This window comes from Macrobrachium rosenbergii, chromosome 3 (genome assembly GCF_040412425.1).
Source record: "Macrobrachium rosenbergii isolate ZJJX-2024 chromosome 3, ASM4041242v1, whole genome shotgun sequence".
In the NCBI taxonomy this organism is placed as follows: domain Eukaryota; kingdom Metazoa; phylum Arthropoda; class Malacostraca; order Decapoda; family Palaemonidae; genus Macrobrachium; species Macrobrachium rosenbergii.
Window position 1 is genome coordinate 30,788,698 of NC_089743.1, and position 20,018 is coordinate 30,808,715.

Sequence of the window (20,018 nt, forward strand, 5' to 3'; positions counted from 1 at the left end):
TGAAATTTCCATTCTGAATCCGGAAGGTCTAGGGAACAGTCTTCTGCTTTGCATGAGAAATGATACTTCAAATGAGAATCTTGTCTTTCTCAAGCAACAATCCTGTATTGAGGGGACCGTGATAGGGTGCACCCAACCCCTTCTGAAATGTCTGTACTGTATAGGGGGTAGTGATTTATCCTGGACTTCTTTGCTGCCAGGCAGTGGTGATACGATTGCCTTGGCTCAATCAGTTAAGGCAGGCTTCCCTGATAGGAAAATTCTGCTGGCTGTAATTTCTTTATTGCCAGGCAGTGACGCTACGACTGCCTTGGTTCAATCAGTTCATGCAGGCTTCCCTGATAGGAAAATTCTGCTTGCTGTACTTTCTATACTGCCAGGAAGTGATGATATGATTGCCTTAGCTCAATCAGTTCATGCAAGCTTCCCTGATAAGAAAATTCCACTTGCTGTACTTTCTGTACTACCAGGCAGTGATGATATGGCTGCCTAGGCTCATCAGTTCATGTAGGATTCCCTAATAGGGAATACAGTTTGCTGTATTTCTATACTGCCAGGCAGTAGTGATATGACTGACTTGGCACAATCAGTTCATGCAGGCTTCCCTGATGGGAAAATTCCATCTGCATTATTTTCAGAATTCCAGAAGGAAATCATGAACAGTATCAAGGATGACCCCATGAGAGTGTAACTCCTTCGGGCTTACTTGCTGCTGAGCATCAGCACAGAGATGCTTTCCATGATTCCCAAGAGGAATTCAGGTCAGTCCAGGTTTTAAAATCAGTGATATGCAATAATTTCTCATCCTTTAAACTAGAGGACTGAAAGGCTCCACAGTCTGCCCAAGCAAAATAAGTTTCTCACCAAAAATCTTAGGTTATGGGAACAGAGTAATAAAAACCCAAGCCCAAAAAGTTGAATCAGTTGTCTAGATCCCTGTTGAAATCAGAATGGATAATAAGAGATAGCCTACTCACTCCCAGAGCTCCAACTGGTATCAATAATAAGACCAGGTCGGACAATAAAACCTCAAATCAGCATGTATAAGGGACAGCAATATCTGCCCCTGAGAATGATACTGAGGACCTTTAGCAAGACACCTCAATGTGCATCCGTTCACCAGACTGAAATACCTCATTCCTGAATGGTCCCTCCTTCAATAGGAATTCAGAAACTGCTGAAGGAGACAGTTATCCTGCTTAATAATATAGCAATGAAAGCCAAATACAGTAGAAGCAACCATATTAATGGAAGCCATTGAAGCAACCTATCTCCAGTTTAATAGAAAGCACAGTACAACAATGATTTTACAGAATGAATAACCTGTCTGGGAAGCATCAGCCTTCTGTCTCTTCACTTCTGAAACAGTCAATCATGTGACAATGGAATTTCAGAATTTTCTGAAGACTGGGAAACGAGAGCTTATGGCTGAAATAAAGCCATTTGTCTCCACCATCCCAGTAACTGAAAGTGCTACAAAGGAATGAGCAACACTTGTCCTCCTTTAAAGAAAAATCTCCCATTGGACATGGCTATCCAGCAATTTGGGACACTATAAGAAAAATCTCAGGACAGCCATGGTTGAATTTTATGCTAGACTCCACCTATTAAAGAGCTTCCAGAGTCTTCTAGTAAAATGTTCACTGCAGTAGCCATAACACTTACGTGAATCTTATGGGGAGCACTCTACAACTTTCTGGAGTGTCATATTAAGTCTTGAAAAGAAGCACTGATGGGCTCCAACACTTAGCTCCCCAATGTAATCTCCCTATTACATTCTTCCCCTATCTCTTGGAACTACTTTTGAAGAGTCTGTTGTCACACAACTCATTGAATAAGCCCTACAACAAAATTGCACATTATATATACTGTTCTTGAAAAAGGAGAATCTGGGAACAATACCCTTGAGAGTCTCCTCTTCCTTAGTCTAAGAAAGCTTAATGTGAATCAGAGCCCTTCAGGCCCCCAGCCACAACTAATGGACCCCTCTGACAACAGAAGAAAAAGAACTTCCATGGTTGGGGTTGTCTTCTACAATATAACTTGCAGTGGAAATCCTCCCCTTGGGGGACAGTATAATTTTCAATGGGCTAGGGTAGAGATGTCTCACACTCCCCCTCCTCTAAAGTAGTTTTTCCCCAAAACCAGACCTCCTTTGAAAAGGGGGCCATGGAGAAAGATGGCTTTATTTGACACCACTCTTCAGTGTCCCCAAGAAGCATTCCTCCGAATGAAGGGTACTCTATGATCTGTCAAATTTGAACAAACATATAGTTTGCATAAATTTTTACATATGCTGTACTTATTTTATGGGAGCTCAGGAATCAAGGATTTTAACTGGTGGCCTGCCTAAATGATTGGCTAATCTGACGAAACCTGAGATTGGTAGTCAACTGACTCCAGTCATAAGGTTTCTTACTAGGAACAAGTCCCACCTTATATCCAGCGACTTTTTCTGTGGCTGGGACTTTGTTGGGCTACCCTTCACGGACAGCTGTATCTTCCCAACATAACTCAAACCAGAATAAGAAAGGATCTGAGAAGATTCCTTGCACAGCCCAGCTTTTCCAGACGACAACTGGAATGAAGTCTGGGCCTGTTACAATTTGGGTCCATGGTAGATCTAATCCTCAAGTTGTGACTGTAGGATTTAAAAAGAGTGGCTCTCACATGCCAGGCAAAGGCTTTAAGATCGCCTTCATCTGCAAATTGGAAGATACATTGTCCAAAGACCTAGAATGGGTCTCTGGCAAACAGGCCGACGTGATTCCACCATTCGTACAAGTCATAATGCATACGGACACCTCCTTGACAGATTGGTGAGGCCACTGAGAGGACTCTCAGTTAGGGGGAAGATGGTCACCTGCCCTAGGGCTATTGGATGTCCCTCCATATCAGAAAATTGCAACCTCCAAAAGGGGCCCACATTTTGTTGGTCCAAGACAATATGACTGCAATGTCTTATATCAAGGGGTTAGGCTCATGCTGAGCTCCTTTCAAGTCAGTAATTGCTAACATACTTCCACAATCCGGAAGTGGACTGGTTTGCCACGTGCAAGAACCTCAACTTCCAATGTATGTCTCTGAACCTGGACATTCAGCAATAGCAAGAGATGCATTCTGTTCTCCAGTCTTTTACACTGCAAAGATCAGCTCCTGCAATGTTTCCTATTACCTGGACCCTGAATAAGGTTCTTAGACTCCTGTCATCTCCTCAGTTCAAGAGCCCAATACAACAACTTGTATACTACAAAAGGCAGTCTTCTTGACTGCTTTGGCATCAGGAGCTCAGATTAGCATACAGTACTGGGCTCTCTTAGACAAGGACAACATTCCACCACTCATTCACCTAGTCATTTACTGTTGTCCCCTGGCCTGTCCAAGAATGAGGAGCTTTTTGAAGGGAAAATCCCTTCTCTGATTAAGGAACTCAGTATTTCACATGAAGTATTATGCCCGGTTAAGCACATAAGGCTTACCTAAATGTCACAGCAAACATCCAAGATGGTCCTATTTTTCCTACACCTTAGCACAAACAAACCACTCTCTACACAGGCTGAGAATTATCTTAGTGGCCCTCATTAAAAAGGCAAACCCTAACTCCTTTTATAAGCTGCATGGCATCCAAAAGGTGAGTACATCATTAACATTCTTCAAAAATGTTTCCTTTGAAGAAGCCTTTGAGTGTACAGAGTGGTTATTAGAGGCAGTATTCCTGAACCGGTAAAGGCGCAATAATCCTGCAGCCAGACCTGACTTAATTAGGTAAGTCACTGTAGAACCACGATGGATAACACATTTATAGGTTTGTGAGTCTCCTGTTCTTTACTGCCAATCCCTAATGAGTATCTGTAATAAAGAAATCAGTTGATAACCTGTGACTTTACTTTGAATAAAAATTATTCCTGAAACACTACTGCCATGAGACTGTTGTTCATGCTAAGATATTGCTGGAGAAGGCGCAATAATCACACAGTCAGACCCAACATAATCAGGTTAGTCCCAACATAATTAGGTAAGTCACCTTCGAACCACAAAGAATATAGTAATACATATATCGGTTCATGTGTTGTTTCTTTCTTGCCAAACCCTATAGGTATCAGGAATAAAGAAAATGATTAATAACCTGTGACTATACCTCAGACCAAAAGCTAATCTACATTGTTGGGATTTATTTATTAGGAGCTAAGCCATTTTGTCACCTGTCAATTTCATTTGTAGGCTCCTTTGAGAACGAAAAGCAACTATGTTATAAAAAAACTCGAATCCCAACACATTAAATATATATATATATATATATATATATATATATATATATATATATATATATATATATATATATATATATATATATATATATATATATATATATATATATATATATATATTATATATATATATATATATATATATATATATATATATATATATATATATACTGTACACACACATTTATATATATATATATATATATATATATATATATAATATATATATATATATATATATATATATATATATAATTATAATTCTAGCTAGGAGTTCATCTTATATGTTTTCCAGAAGTACAAATCAACAAGGGCACAATGAATTTTCCTGGGAGAGGTTGGTTTTTATATATTGTATCAATGTTCTCTTTCTCCTTGGTGAGATATTATATATATATATATATATATATATATATATATATATATATATATATATATATATATATATATATATATATATATATATATGCTGTACATATATATACACATATATAATAGGTATGTATGTGTGTATACATACATACATATATCCATATCTATGTATATATATACTATATATATATATATATATATATATATATATATATATATATATATATATATATATATATATATATATATGTGTGTGTGTGTGTGTATATATACATACACACACACATATATATATATAATATATATAAATATATATAACGTATTTATTTATAAAACATGACGGTGATCACTGGCCTATTAATAATTTAACTGCTACAGAGAGAGAACCACTTTTAAAAAAAACACACTATTAGGTACCTGTACTTTGTGTATCAAAAAAAACCTTATGAGTGGTGCATCGAATACCCATCATACAACGAGCTATTCATTTTGATCTTGCATGCACTCTCTCTTTCTAGATGTTAAGTCCTTATCTTCCTATACCTCTTTTTCACAAGAACTGCAGGACTTTCTAGGTCTTCTTCTCACCCTTCCTCCTAACTCTTCAAAGTGTGTGGTCTTTTCACCAATCTATGATCTTGCATTTCTTTGACATGACTGAATCATCTAAAAGCACCCACTACCTAAATTTGGCTGAGACATCAAATGAACCCACAGCACCTAAAGCATTAATATCCAAAGGTAGATCCAGAATTTTAAATTGGAAGTTATCAATCTAGGTTTGTGTGGGATTCTTGGGGCTATCCAAAGAAATTCAGAAGCTCTCAGATAAATTAAGAGGCTTTCTGTTGCTAAAGTGGTACAACCAGTAAACACATTTTCTCAATCTTAGTTCCAAGAGAGATCTGTAGAAATTTATAGCTGCTATATTACTATTTTAATGCAGTTTACCGTTGACATCAACTTACCCAAGTAGAAATATACATTGATAGTAATATACTTAGTGATGACCTTTCTCCGGAAGAATAAAATAACGATAATACTAAAAAGATGCATCATAAAGTACTAATTGTTGGTAACCTATGACTTTTGATATTTCCTATCTTTGTGCTGTCTCATTATCAAATTTTTCCTGTGCTGATCCATCCTTTCACCTATGGTAACTTATCTACCACTTCCTCAAGGTGTCACTGGGTAAAGTACATGCAACCCTAGTACCCCTATACTTACTGTGAAGCCCAAGTTGCCTAGATTTGATGACAAAGCATGATGAAATGGACAAATATATAAAAAAAATTTGAGAGGTTTAATGAAGAAGGGTTTAGGAAGATATTACAGGAAACTAAGTCAGACTAAGGTGAGACTTCATATCAGTTTGTAGCTAAGCTACAGAGACATTTCCAACAGGTGGACTAAAATGATAGGATGCAGCAGAGTTTAATGTTTAGTAGATTTACTCATCAAGGAAGAGTTCGTTTGTCCAAGATGGCACTATTCCTCCAGGAATGAGTACCAACAGACATTGGCAAGATGGTGATGATTAAGTGGAGAATATCTTTCTTGTGCAGTTGAACAGCCGAATGACGATAAGTACAAGGTTAGCCATACGGTGGCACTAGTGAGTGGAAATTTCAGCAAAGTGGCCAGCATTTAAAGTAAGCTTCTACTGGATCTTTTGCAAGAAGGACCACGCATTGTGATAGATGTGAGATACACATTAAAAGGTTTAGGTTTGTATACCTATAAAAAATACAAATTATTCAGAGGAGAATTACTTTTTCGGCGGGTGGTGTCCTAAAAGTAGCTGAAGAATATATTCCACATAAAGAAAGTATTCTTGGGATAAACATTCATAAGAAACATTATTCAAACAAAACATTTAAAACTTCCTCAGAACCATGTCTCACCATAAGAAGTGACTTGTCAGTAGGCAGCACCCCTGAATATTATTTAGTAAAGGGATCTGGAAAGCAAGAAAATCCAAGTAGTTAATGCTAAGTAATGAGCCAGAGTGTTCCATCATGTCACCTCCTCCCTTGTATAGGAAGGTGACTGATGGATATGCATTCTAGGGTAACTAGAACTGGTTGCCCATTATATACCTGCCCACATGTTACTGATATTCAGCATGTACTTTGACCTAATTAGTTATACAAAAGGAAAAGGTAGGATGGAAACCACACACATAACATGCCACATCTGCACTTGCAAAATGATAGTAGATGACATCCTTGGACAGATAGCCTACCTTTCTGTCTGAAAGGAGCTTGAGTGATAATACACAATCTGTTGAGCAGCCATCACAGGTCCTTGGGAAAACATGTCCGATGACTTGTGAGCAATGTTCCCGAGCTAGAATGAGGTGAAGTAGTCAGTCTCTGCCAGAATGCTGCCCTAATTACCTGGGAAACTGGGAAGTTCTTACAGAAAGCAAGTGACAGGCCAATGCCTAACTGCCTCAGCACTCAAACCAGATAGGATAGAATACACATCCTAAGATATCCTGTATGCTCTCTGAATGATCTAAAAAAAACCCAGGACATAGTACTCTTAAATACCTCCTTTTGACATTTGCCAGTACTATTGAAAGGCCTCATGCATTCTGGTCTGAATACCTGGGTCCTCTTCAAGTAATATCTAACAATTTGGACATGGCAAATAAGCATCTCATCCAGTCACCACCAAAAAATATCAAAGAAAAGTGATTGAGAATATCTTGAATCTATGATCAGATATGGGAGGGCAACAAACAGGGACAAAAGAGAATGAGAGTGCTAACCAGCCCCCAAGTCCCGGACAAGATAAAAGATTATGTGCAACCCTCCCACCCTCTTCACAGAGGCCAGTGCCAAAAAAAAACAGTCCTCAAAGTTTAATCTCTTGGGGACACTTGACTCACAGGGGGATTTGGTAAGACTTCACAGAACCAAAGTTACACCCTATTCTGGACGGCAAGTTCTGAAAGATGGCTAGACTGTTCAAAATTCATGATGAGTATGGGTAATTCCACTGAGATGGAGAGATCCAATCCCTTTAGTTTAAATATTTGTGATAAGGGTGAACAATAACCTTTCACTGCTGAGACTAAAAGGGACTTATCTTAGCAAAGAAAAATAAGGATGTCTAAAATCAAGTTAATAGAGGCTAACTGGAGAGGTGCCCCTTCTATGACACCAATCACAGAAAATGGCCTATTTCTTTTACAGATGCTGGAAGATGATCTGCAAAGAAATCCTGACATCTCCCATGCAGCCCTGTGAGAAAAGTCTCTCTCTCAGATGATACACTGAATAACCTTCACCCATGAAGACAAAGGGAGTGAACTGATCGGTGCAACTTTTGAACATGAGGTTGCTGAAGAATAGTGGGCCATGAGGGCAGCTCCCTCAAAGCCTCTATGAGAAGTGCTAGCAGATCTGCATACCATTCAGACTGCGGACACAGAGACTCCATGAGGGTTATTCCCAGATTTGAAGTGATAAGAATCCTAAGGACTGTTTTCTGAAGAGTGAAGGGAAGAAATGCAAAAACATCCAGATTGTCCAAGGGAAGTTAGCATGCACCTAAACAACACTGCCCAAGGATCTGGAATTGGAAGTAAAAGTCTCGAAGTTTTTTGTTTAACCTTGTAGCAAACAGATCTATCTCATGCTACTGGAGGATGAAGAGACCACTCCATACCCACTACCTGATCTCGGCTACTGAGCTGGTCTGCTAAGACATCATGGTGGCCTGAAATGTAACTGGCTGACAGTTTTACTGAATTTAAGAGCTGCCCACTCAAGTATAATTGCAGCTAGATGACAGAGAGAGTGGGGACATCACTGACATAGGCCACTACCTTAATGTTGTTGCTCATCAAATCACAGAGTAGTTTTTTATCTGCTTCCAAAAAATAAAAAGCAGAGCTAGCCACATGCCAAACATCTCCAAAATGTTGACATACAAGAGGGCTAGATCTTCTGTCTGCCATCCCCTCTTCAAGGTGTCCAAGAATAGGAACATATCTGGAGGAGAGGAGAATAGGGGAACCTCCTCCAGGAGATGTTTTCTGTTAACCAGCACTGAAGATCTTCGTTCACTTCTGGTTCACTGGAAAAGGATGGGTGGGAGAATGAGGGTGAGCTGACCAAAACTGTTCTAGTTGCCACTGAAGAGACTGAATATGACACAACCTTGAGGTACTAGCTTCTCTGGAGGCATTACATGATTGAGAATAGACTAATGGAACTAAACCAGGTGCTCTTGTTGAGAGAGAAGTCTCCCATTGTTTCCTTGAATGTGATTATGTAAGAGTCTGCTGGGAATACCTTCATCCTTGTTGAGTTCAGAAGAATGCTCAGATACCACTTCTTTTGTTCTGGAACATGAACAGATTTATTCCAATTTATCGTAATGCCTCAAGTCTTGCTTAGGTCTAGAACTCAATCCCTGTCTTGAATCAGACACTGACATGATGAGGCTTAGGTTTACCAATCACTGAGGTATCTCCACAGATGAATGTATCTTGAATAGGCCCAAGCCAAAACCAAACTGAACACTTGTAGAAGCTTGATGGGCTGTATAGTCCCAAACAAAGTGCTCTGAACTGGAGGACTGTCCCTCCACAAATGAAGCATAGAAATTTCCGAGAATCTTGTTGAATAGGTATCCGAAAGCATCCTGAAGATCTACTGAAACATGAAGCCTCCCTCTTTCATAGAAGCTAACATGGAATAAAGGGGCTCCATCTTGAGTGAAGTCTACTAAACAAATTCATTCAAGAAGGAAAGGTCAATTACTGGCCTCCATCCTCCAGTTGCTTGTGGCACTATAAACAACTGGCTGTAGAAGCCTGGAGATGGTAGGTAAACTATCTCTACATCATATTTCCCCAATATTCCCTTACTTGTTTTGTCAAGGAGATACCTTTCTGGGATGAGGATTGTAAGAAGGGAATAGAGTGGGAACTGCTTGAGACAGAAGGACAGCAACCTTGAATGGTCTCTTGTAACCATCCTACAACACAGACACTACCCAGAGGCCAAACTCCAGTGGCTGACATTTGGCCCAAGCCTGGGAAGGCAACCCCCTACTCATGGCAGTGGAGGAGGGGGGGATTCCCAACCTCAGCAGGAGTTGCCTTTCTTATCAGAATGGAATATAAATTTTAGGCCGAAGGCCAAACGCTGGGATATATGAGGTCATTCAGTGCCGAAAGAGAAATTTAGAATAAAAAGGTCTTAAGGTGTAACTTGAGGAAGACCTCACAGTTGTACGTTAAAAACAATTGTTATGAGAATGTGGAAAGTAAGATGGAAGAGCAAGAATATGAATAGAGGTACCGTAAAAGGAATGACAGGGGTGGCAGCTATGGATTGAAGGGGCACTCCAAAGAACCTTAAGTAATGCCTAAAGTGCACCATTAGGCAGTTCTTATGATTCTTTTGATTTTCCCTCCTTTTCCATACAGGGCTGAAATGGGAGGATGAAAGGGCTGGGAAGGACAAAATGACTTTGAAGCCTCATCACCCTACTAAGAAGCTGAAGCTTGCATAGATTGTCTTGGCTTTTGATAGGCAGGTTTCCTTTTTGTACTGGAGGAGGAGGGTCTCAATGGAATTGATGACCTAGGACCCCAGGACTTATCCGAGAGTTGAAATAACACAGCTCACTTTAGGGCGGAGTCTCTAGAATTCTCTCTTCTTAACTCAATAGCTGTGTCTATGCAATTCTAAGGAAACAAAAGAAATGAACTTATCACTGAACTATACAAAGGGCAAGCAGCTGTCAATAGAGACTTGTCTGGATATAAGAGAAATGACCTTGTTTTTCTTACAAAGAACAATGCTGATCCATGGTTCACACACTGATGAGCCAAACAAAAAAATGGAGGCCCTTCTTCCAGATGTTAATAACCTCCTAAATAATGCCACTTCATCTACAGATTTAATACCTATCACTGAGAAGTCTGTCAATGAGTTAGCTAAAGATCCAGCCAATAAAATGTTTGAAGGGCACATAACCACACATTCTAAGACACTAATTTCTTAAGAACTGAACATTATGCCTTCTTGACAAAGTCCCTCGAGGGGTAAATCATTAGTCAGTTGACAAACTGATGGATCCAACCAAGAGGAATAGACTCTGTGTTCACCATGATATAGTGCCTCTGCTGTTTCGAAAGCAGTTGGGGTAGAGTTTTCACGATCTACTGGAGGCAAGAGAACCACCAGGTCCACAAACCAAGATATTCTTCTCCAAAACACCATGCATCACCTGTGACAAAGGGAGCTTTACCAATGGACACACCCCAGGAGGGCCACTCATAGCCAACTCTGTAGATCAGACTGTACGCTGGCAAGCAGCCAAGGTTACCCTCCCCAAGTTATTACACTTACACTCATGAATAAGTGCAATAGCCTCTTGAAAATGTTGCTCTAACTCTGTCAGAAAAGGTTCCAGAGGGGAAAGACCTTCCAATGGTGTAGGTTCCATAGAACGTGAAGGTCTTTTTCCAGCTGAAGAAATGGATTCTCAAAGATTCAAGCTCCTGAAATGTTGATCTTCTCTGAAAAGGTCAGGAAACTTTCTGAAGTAGAAAACAACATATTGTTGAATTAAGGACATAGGACATTCTTTGAGCCACCATCTCAGTTAGAACTGGTATGCAAAGAAACTGGAGCTGACTGGGATTGAGAGTTGTTTGTTCAGCTTTCCACTTGAAGACAGGGAGAAACTACAGCATGAGAGGTAGAAGGAATTGGCTCTCTCTCCCGAGAAGACCATCTAAACTTCCTATGATGTCTCTGATTTACTCTTCTTCTTCTTGCATATGCCAGAGCATCACAGAGATGATGAAGACGAAGAACACGAGGAAGAACATTTCTTTTTCTTCTTATCACAAAGCATCCTTGCCATTCAACTGCCTGAACTTGAAGAGGAAAGTATTTCGGAGGTAGGTTTGGTCTCAGGAAGATCAGCAGGAAGGACAACTTCAGATAATTGGTCATACTGTCTAGCAACTGTAGGTGCTGAGCAAGTCATGGACTTGGCAGGAGCATTACCATCAACAGGAACTGCCACCAACCATGATTTGGGGGATGAAAGTTCTTTGCTCTTCCTCCCCACCAAAGTATCACGAAAAGCTGGGGAAGATGGGCTACCTGGGGCATTCAGTTTAAGCTAAATTTTAAGATAAACAAAAGAAGATAATTTGTCACCATTGTAAGAAGGGGGACTGTAGAGGGAACAGCAACCCAAGAAGAGGCAACATTTTCAGACAAAAAAGGACAATTTGTTAGGTGGAGAGTTCATCCTTGGCTTGAGAGAAGTACTCCCAGACAGTGATAAAGAAACAGAAGACAGAGAAAGAAAGGATCCTGCAGAATCCACCAGCTTCTCTGGTGGGGTAAAACTATCCAACAAAGAAGTGAACACCTCTTGCCCTCCCTTTTCCTCTTACTAAACCTTTCCCAATGGTGAGAAAACCAATCCATACACTTCTCATGTTAAGAAGAATGGACCAATTTTACCTCAACAACATGAACAATAATTATGTGATCTAAAGATTTAGGAGACATAAAACACCACAAATCCATTTCAGTATGTTGCTCTGGTTTATTCTCCTGAAGAGAAGACAACACAGCAACAGAGACAACAGAATTAGAGCCAAACAAAATATAAACAGAAAACAAGCAGTAAAAACAAAGAAATAAGGGGTAAACTCAGCTATGCTCATCCAAAGGGAAGTGAAAGAGGAAGTACTTCACACAATGTTGTTGAAAAATCATGTGGAAACTTACATGTTGGGCACTTTGCTGAAACCCTCACCATCTTGCTAGCACCACCACATGGCTAACCTTGTAACTACTGTGCATTCATGCAACCATTCAGCTATACATGAAATACTTACAAAGTATTGGTTAGTATCCCCATAAGAACAAATAAAGATGTCACATTTATAAAGATGTGGAAACATGAATTGAAACTGTGCAAGGGAGCCTTATCTAGCTACTCACAGATAGCCCTAAACACTTAAATTTAGCAGCCATAGCAGATAATTCAACTGTAAGCATAATATCAGGGAGAACCCTAGACTCATACAACAATAGGCACAATACGAGGCACTGAAAGGATTTTCTCTGCTAAGATATAAAATGTAAATACAGTACAGTAAATACGAATACAGTGAACCCCCACTATATCGTGGTTCAGCATTCGCAGCTTCAGTTAATCATGGATTTTTCTGTGGAACATATCTCCAAATACATCATGGAAAATTCACTAATTTGTGGATTTTTTTCATATCAATATTCATTAATTACTGTATTTTCATGTTATTTTTGTGACTAAATAATTTGTTATGGTAAAAAAATTATTTACTAATTTTCAAACATTAATATTAATGCAAACAGCAAAATATCAATAAAATTTATTTTTTTTTTCAATGCATGTTTGAATTTTTAGGTACAGTACTTAACTCTACTTGTAAATTCCCAATGTTTCCCTCATCATAAAAAGAACATGGGACAGCCTGAATACTGTATGAGAGAAAATGGCTGTGCCTGAATATAGGGGGAACTTGATTAGTTTTTACAAGTAGCTGTAAGCCATATATTTTTAGGGGCAATGTTGTAAGATGATTTTGAAATTATAATAAAGTGTTTTAGGATGATAGTTTAAGGTACGGTTGAACTATCAAAACAAGCAGTTATAAGCATTTTTTGAGGGGTCTTTGGTATTTGAACTACTGTATTAAAATAGGCAGTTATAAGTGTTTTTAGAGGGGGTTTTCCAACTTATCGCTGATTTTTGGTATTCACAGGTAGTTGTGGTCCCTATTCCCCGTGAATATTGGGGCGGGGGAGGACTGTAACAGCAAATACACTGGACAATTAAAGAGGATACAGTTATGTAAGACAAGGGTTGGTCAACTGTACAAACACCAATATGTATTTTGGTATAATATAGTATACATACTATTTCACTCAAACAATTATGAATAAAAATACTGGAACAGTGCCAAAATAAACAATTTTGGAATCAACCTTACCTTACACTGACATGAACCAGTGGCAGGATCAGCGCTTGAAGAATAACTGCCAGCAGGATTACACTCGCCCGCTGAATTTTAACAAATTTCGAAGCAGCACAATGATGCCAATAGCAAACCAAGAACACCACAAAGAAGAGGATTCATGGAATAAATAACAAAGGATAAGCATAATTAGAAAATATTCAACTAAAAATATCAGGTGTAGCTGGTGTAAACTTATGTACACCAGCATCTTGCAAGTGCAATACTATAATCTGAAACCAAATGAAACTTGGAGCAATCAAATACCTCTTACCAATGAAATGCTTGTCAAGAACACCTTTATATACCATATTACCCCTCTCAACACAAGGCAATCAATTATTACCTACCTTAATCTTCTAAATTCCCTTAGTTCATAATGAGTTCGTGATTTTACATTTTTACCGTAATGCACCAACTAATTCCTTACATACATCATTCAATTTCACCAACAAACTTGCTTCCTCCTAGTAAAAGTGGAATACACCTCTTAAAAAATATGACCTATAAGGTAAACTTACTTGATAGATTTTTGCACATTCCCACAACAGATAATTATGACTGGGAGATTCTACGAATGTCAACAGCAGAGTGCTGTTTGGATCGCTAACTCAAGTAAAGCAAACCTTAAAATGGCACTTTTGTCAAATTTTTACAATTTATTTGTGTTTGCTTGAGCCATCCAGGAGGAAGGTTAATATAGTGTATGCATAATACTGTCAATGTTGGATGAAATCATTATATAATACATTTAATAGTATTATGAATTAGAAGCTTAAAAAACATTATGCATCATTTCATGTCTAATTTCAAATACCAGGATTATTATTATTATTATTAAGGTAGTTTAACCAGATGAAAAACTGAGGTAAGTTGTAAAAAAAATTTGGCATATGACATCAGACCTACCTCTTGATTGCTAACCCAAGATCGGTCAAAGCAGATAAAGCTAACATTTTCAGATATAACACAAGAACCATTTAGCTCTAATCTGAGAATGCAACCATCGAAATCCAGTCAGGTGATTTTCTTTTGTAAAAATTCCTAGCTGCTTTGGGAAGATTAAGCATTTCAAAACCTAGCCTCAAATGCACTTTTTGTTGTAGTTTTCAAAGAAGCCCCCTCCTTTGTGAAGATGTGGTTTCCTATTTTCATGCCCAAAGGATTTAGAACAAATATATTCTAGGTCTTATGTTTACAAATCAAGGATCCATATTCCTCTACAATGTAACAAATCCCTTCCTGCAACACTGTAACTTCTTGAGAATGCACCTCTGTAGTAGCTTCTACTGGCTCCCTGCCCCCCCAAAAAAAATCAGAACTGTAAAAGTAACTAAGGCCTTGATTACTTTATGAATCCACTTTATCATCTAATTAAGATTTTCTAACTTTCCTAATTTACTAGGCATCAATCTTGACCTTCATTCTTTTACTAAGCAACCTGCTTCATACTCAACTTGCACATGTGGCAAGTGCATGTTTGTAATAAATTTTAAGGAATGTTCAGAAAGCCCATACATTCATCAATCTTCTTGATTGCTTATTAAGCAAAAATCATATTTTCAAAGCATTTACTCCTTTTGATTTGATATTTGCTTTAATTAAGTGGCCACTTCCAACAATGAACAGAGCTAATAATCCACCATTTAAAGCAAACTCCCATTTAAAAACAGAACTAAAAATTATTCTACAACTTCAGCCACTTACAAAATAGGCTTGTGAATAGTTCAGTGTACAGCACATGCAATTATTGAAACACTTTCTTACAAAATAGCCTTATGTACTAGTTCAAAGTACAGTACATGTTAATACTGTAACCTCTGTTCTTACAATTTATAGGTACAGTACAAATGTTTACTGTAACTTACAAACATATGGCATTCAGTTTATGTCTTTCCAGTACACATTCCTGCAACAAATTGAAAATCACAACAATCTATCTATTCAATAGGCCAGAGGAAACATTAAATCTATATTAAAACTTGAAGACTTACAGCAAAGATGTTCATCTGAACCGTCCCTACAATCAGGTTTCCTGTTGCAGACCAGACGTGAATCAATGCAACCACCATCAAGGCACTGAAAAAAGTATGGAGCTACACAACAACCACCCCGCTCACTCTCATCACTGCCATCCCTACAATCTGATCGACCATCACAAAGATGCTGACGACTAATGCAAGATCCATCGCCACACTGGAATTCATACTGATTGCAATGAGAACATCTTTCTTCATCACTGCCATCCCAGCAATCATTGTAGCCATTACAAACAAGTCTTAAATCAATGCAAGTGCCTGTTCGACAGGCAAACTCATAGCGGTCATCACAATACTGCACGCAAGAAGGTGGTTCATCACTTCCATCACTGCAATCTCTACGGCCATTACAGACATGGTGTTTTGAAATACATGTTCCGTTTCCACATCGATGCATTGTCTCCAAATTGCAAGGGGTGCAATCCCAAGGTTCATCACTACCATCAGTGCAATCTGTTAAACCATTGCAGACATATCGTTTGTCTATGCAAGTCCTATCACCACACTGATGCATAATATCTAAGTCACAATGATTACACCCAAAAGGTTCATCGCTACCATCCCTACAGTTGTAGCGACCATCACAGTAATATTCATTGTCTATGCAATCGCCATTACTGCAAGTAAACTCAGTCCTTGGGTCACAACCACATCCTATTTCATCTGACCTATCAGGACATTCAAATCTTCCATTGCATCGAACACTGGAATCAAGGCAAAGTCCGTCATTACACAAGAAGTTGAATGTCTTATCACAAGTGCAGTTACAGTAAAGCTCATCAGATCCATCAGGACAATCAACAACACGGTCACAGTGGCGACTTCTGTCTATGCATTGTCGAGTAGGATCAGCACAAGTCCACTGATGTATGTGGTCACAAGGTAATGCATCTACAAGGGTGAGAATGTAAGGAGTAATAGTTAGTTAGGATTCACAAGCCATACTTATAATGCTTTTCTCATTTAAATACACATGCAATTATTGATAGCTTTTTTCTAATGCAACCCATGCAAACATGCAAATGTTAAAAGTAACAAAAAAGTAAGAATATTATCCATTTTCTGATAATCATGCATCAATAGTGAAAGTATCCCAAACGAGAAAATAAATAATAACGAATGAACCGTAAAATATAATTTAAATGATAAAACTGAATTATTCCATCTTTGCAAAAAATAAAACATTGCTTTAATATAAGGTATTCTTGTCAACCCAAAACAGACCATATCTTCTGTAACTGCTCATTTATTTAATTATATGAAGTATTTAAGCAAGACCACTGGGGTCCATTTTAAGTTTATAGTAAATCTTGCTTGAAAAAATAATTGAATTAGAGATTGAAATGTGAACAAGGTGATGGTGGGGACATGGTGACTGGGGATCAAAGGAAACATGAAAATTGAAAGGCAGAAAATGTAGCAAGGGACCAAAGGGTTGCTGCAAAGAACCAATATTACTATCTACATTGTGCTGTGCAAGTCACACAGTAAGCAGTACTTATCCCCTTACAGGGGATAACTGCACAGTAGCAAGGCAGACAAGCTGAGGTGATGGTTAAAGCCTCTTAGAATAAGAGAAGACTTACTCTCTAACTCAATAACAATCACACTCTCAGTACATGTAAAACAAAACCTATAAGCAAATCAAAAGGGAGAGAGGAAGGATCTAGCTTAAAAATGGTTTATTTATAGGAAATATCTTTTTTGATTCTCCACTTAAAAGTAGAATCCATCCCTTAAGAATAAGATAAAGCCTGTCCTCTGGCAGAGATTGAGGGCACTCTCTTCTCTTCAACAGCCTTCCATGCATCTTGGTTACATCACAGCGTCTCTTTCTTTATATCCCTTCCACGATTACATACCACAAACTACTGCCTGCTTTCAGTCGTTCCTGTTGACCACTTTCTGATGCTACATTTTTTCTCGATACTCCTTTATGACACTTTTATTTTTCAATTTCCATGGTTTTACTTTCTTGACTGCCTCTTTCCATCTTTCAATCCCTTACTACTAAATAAGCTCTCAAAAGTCTATGGTGTGTTAGGTATGCTCACTTGGTACAACAGTGCAATCCTTTCCAGTGGTGGTATCACAAGTTCTGAACATAAGATAATTCTGTGTTCGAGCTTCTCCACTAAATATTAACATAGGTAACTTTAATCCTTGGCTTTGTATATTGTTCACTGCAATATATTATAGTGTCTTTCATCAAGAAAGTACCATAAAAATTTACTAATGTCTTTTCTTTTTTACATCCCAAGGTATCATAAAAATGCAGCTATTATTAAGTTACCCTGTTGCTGTTTAGATTAAGCCAGCGTTTTAATGGCTCTTGCTCCTTGAGCAGCCCCTAACTGGATCAATCTATGGAATTGAAAAGGATTTTGATCCTTTGTTGATATAAGATCATGATGCATCAGTCAACAGTCAGTGTCTCCTTTTTTTAGGACCTCTATTTCTAAATATGTTAGTATGCCATTATTTTATAACCAGTTCCAAAAACAGTCCACAAGCAATATGTCTAAACCTGTTTGACTGACCGAATAAGTGCTTTTATCAGAAAGGCACTTGGTCTTCAAGACCTAAATTTCATAATTAATTAATCAGAAAGGGTTGAATTTTGGCCATTTCTTTGAAAATTTATATTTTCAAAATATGGATTTCCCCAAAGATTTTGTGTTATTTGCTAAAAGATTCAATAGCTGTCTTTGTATTATGGACATTCCATGAATTTCAATTAGTGTAGCAGGAGTAAGCATTTGATAGGTGTGAAAAATTAAATGGTCAAGATGTAAAAAATTAAGTCACAAAATATTTTTTAAGAATAAAAACTGACATGGATTGCATTCATATTTCCTAGTGTAAATATTAGGTATATCCCAACAATGATATATTTTCCTTCCCAAAATGGCAGGTCCCTGTATGGGAATTATGTGTGATCTAGCAATATACCAGATAAAGTTGGCTGACATATCTACTTTCACATTTCACTTCCTAGATTTGAGAGTGATCTCTATTGCTGAACAAAATTATACTATCATAGCTATCCAAACAAAACAACAATTATCTGTCATTTTAAACATTAAAGAACATCAAATGGAAATGACAATGAGATTGAGATGGATTAATATTGTGAAACAATGCTAATCTAGAGGAGATTAGTATGTGAGGAAGTCTCCCAATTCTGCGTAAGCCTATACTGCACCACCTGGTAAGCTAGGCTTCCTTGCTACTGAGCTATTTGATTTAGTTATGGTCAGTTCATGGATTGCTTATTCAAATGACTTATGTTACATCAACAATGTAGTGTGTTCTTGGTACGAACAAAATTATATCATCACACACCCAAACAATTCTGAGGTAATTCATCACTCAAATCCCGGCAATCAGAATGGCCGTCGCATATGCGTTCAAAGTGAACACAATGTCCATCACCACATCTGTGCCCACTATTGAAGCAAACTGTAAAAAGTTCAGATATATATTGAAGCATCATGCATTCCAGTAAATTGAAGTGCAAGCAATAATCTCAAAATCAGTCAGCAACAATATAAGAAGGTGGCTTCAGATCTGCATCATGCAAGGGTTAAGGTTTAGAAGTGTGTAATCTAACACATATCAGTTTAAGTTATAGAACTATTTTGCCTTTTTATTTGAAGTAAAACAGTAAAGGTTATTGAAGAATTTAGAGAAAAAATAACCATATTGCTATATCATACAAACATTCAAAGAAGTTTAGACAACATAAATGTTAAAAAAAGCTAAAATAAACCATACCATTACACTCTTTCTCATCTTCATAATCTAAGCAATCTTTGATGCCATCACAACGACGAGACCAGGGATGAACAGTCCCATCAGAACATGTGAAGGTTGTCACACAGCGAACTTTGGTAAAAAAAATAATAGGTAAAAAGCATTAAATTAGCAGAAAAAGGCAAAGAAATTCTTTGCTGAAACACCTGCATCTGACATGCAATATTAGAGTTACTTCAAAATTCTTGGATCCAATACTCTACTTCTAATGATAAAAAGCAAGGAAGCAATCCCAAACTATAATGCTCTCAGGCAAAAGATGAACAGATGAATAGTATTTATTCTAAATCTAAGGTTTCATACAACTAAACTTCATGCAAACAAAAAAACCTATATATCTAACGTAGCTCAAATGTGCACCATTCCCTAAAAGCAATGTTAGGTATCATCTAAACTCCTTAGCAAAACTTCAGCAGTTAAAGGACAAAATATGTTTATGTCATAGCATTGGCATAACTATCAATT

The 20,018-nt window shown here is 37.8% G+C and overlaps 1 protein-coding gene across 1 annotated transcript in view; it reads right to left on the bottom strand.

The window, feature by feature from the left end:
• trol (terribly reduced optic lobes) overlaps positions 1-20,018 on the bottom strand; it is a 1,293,721-nt gene that overhangs the window by 271,827 nt on the left and 1,001,876 nt on the right. Inside the window, exons 75-78 of the mRNA XM_067129897.1 lie at positions 19,515-19,625; positions 19,083-19,199; positions 15,693-16,628; positions 13,675-13,745 (exon numbers count right to left, since the gene is read on the bottom strand). Of these exons, the coding sequence (XP_066985998.1) occupies positions 13,675-13,745; positions 15,693-16,628; positions 19,083-19,199; positions 19,515-19,625 (1,235 nt within the window). The remainder of the gene's footprint in view (positions 1-13,674; positions 13,746-15,692; positions 16,629-19,082; positions 19,200-19,514; positions 19,626-20,018) is intronic.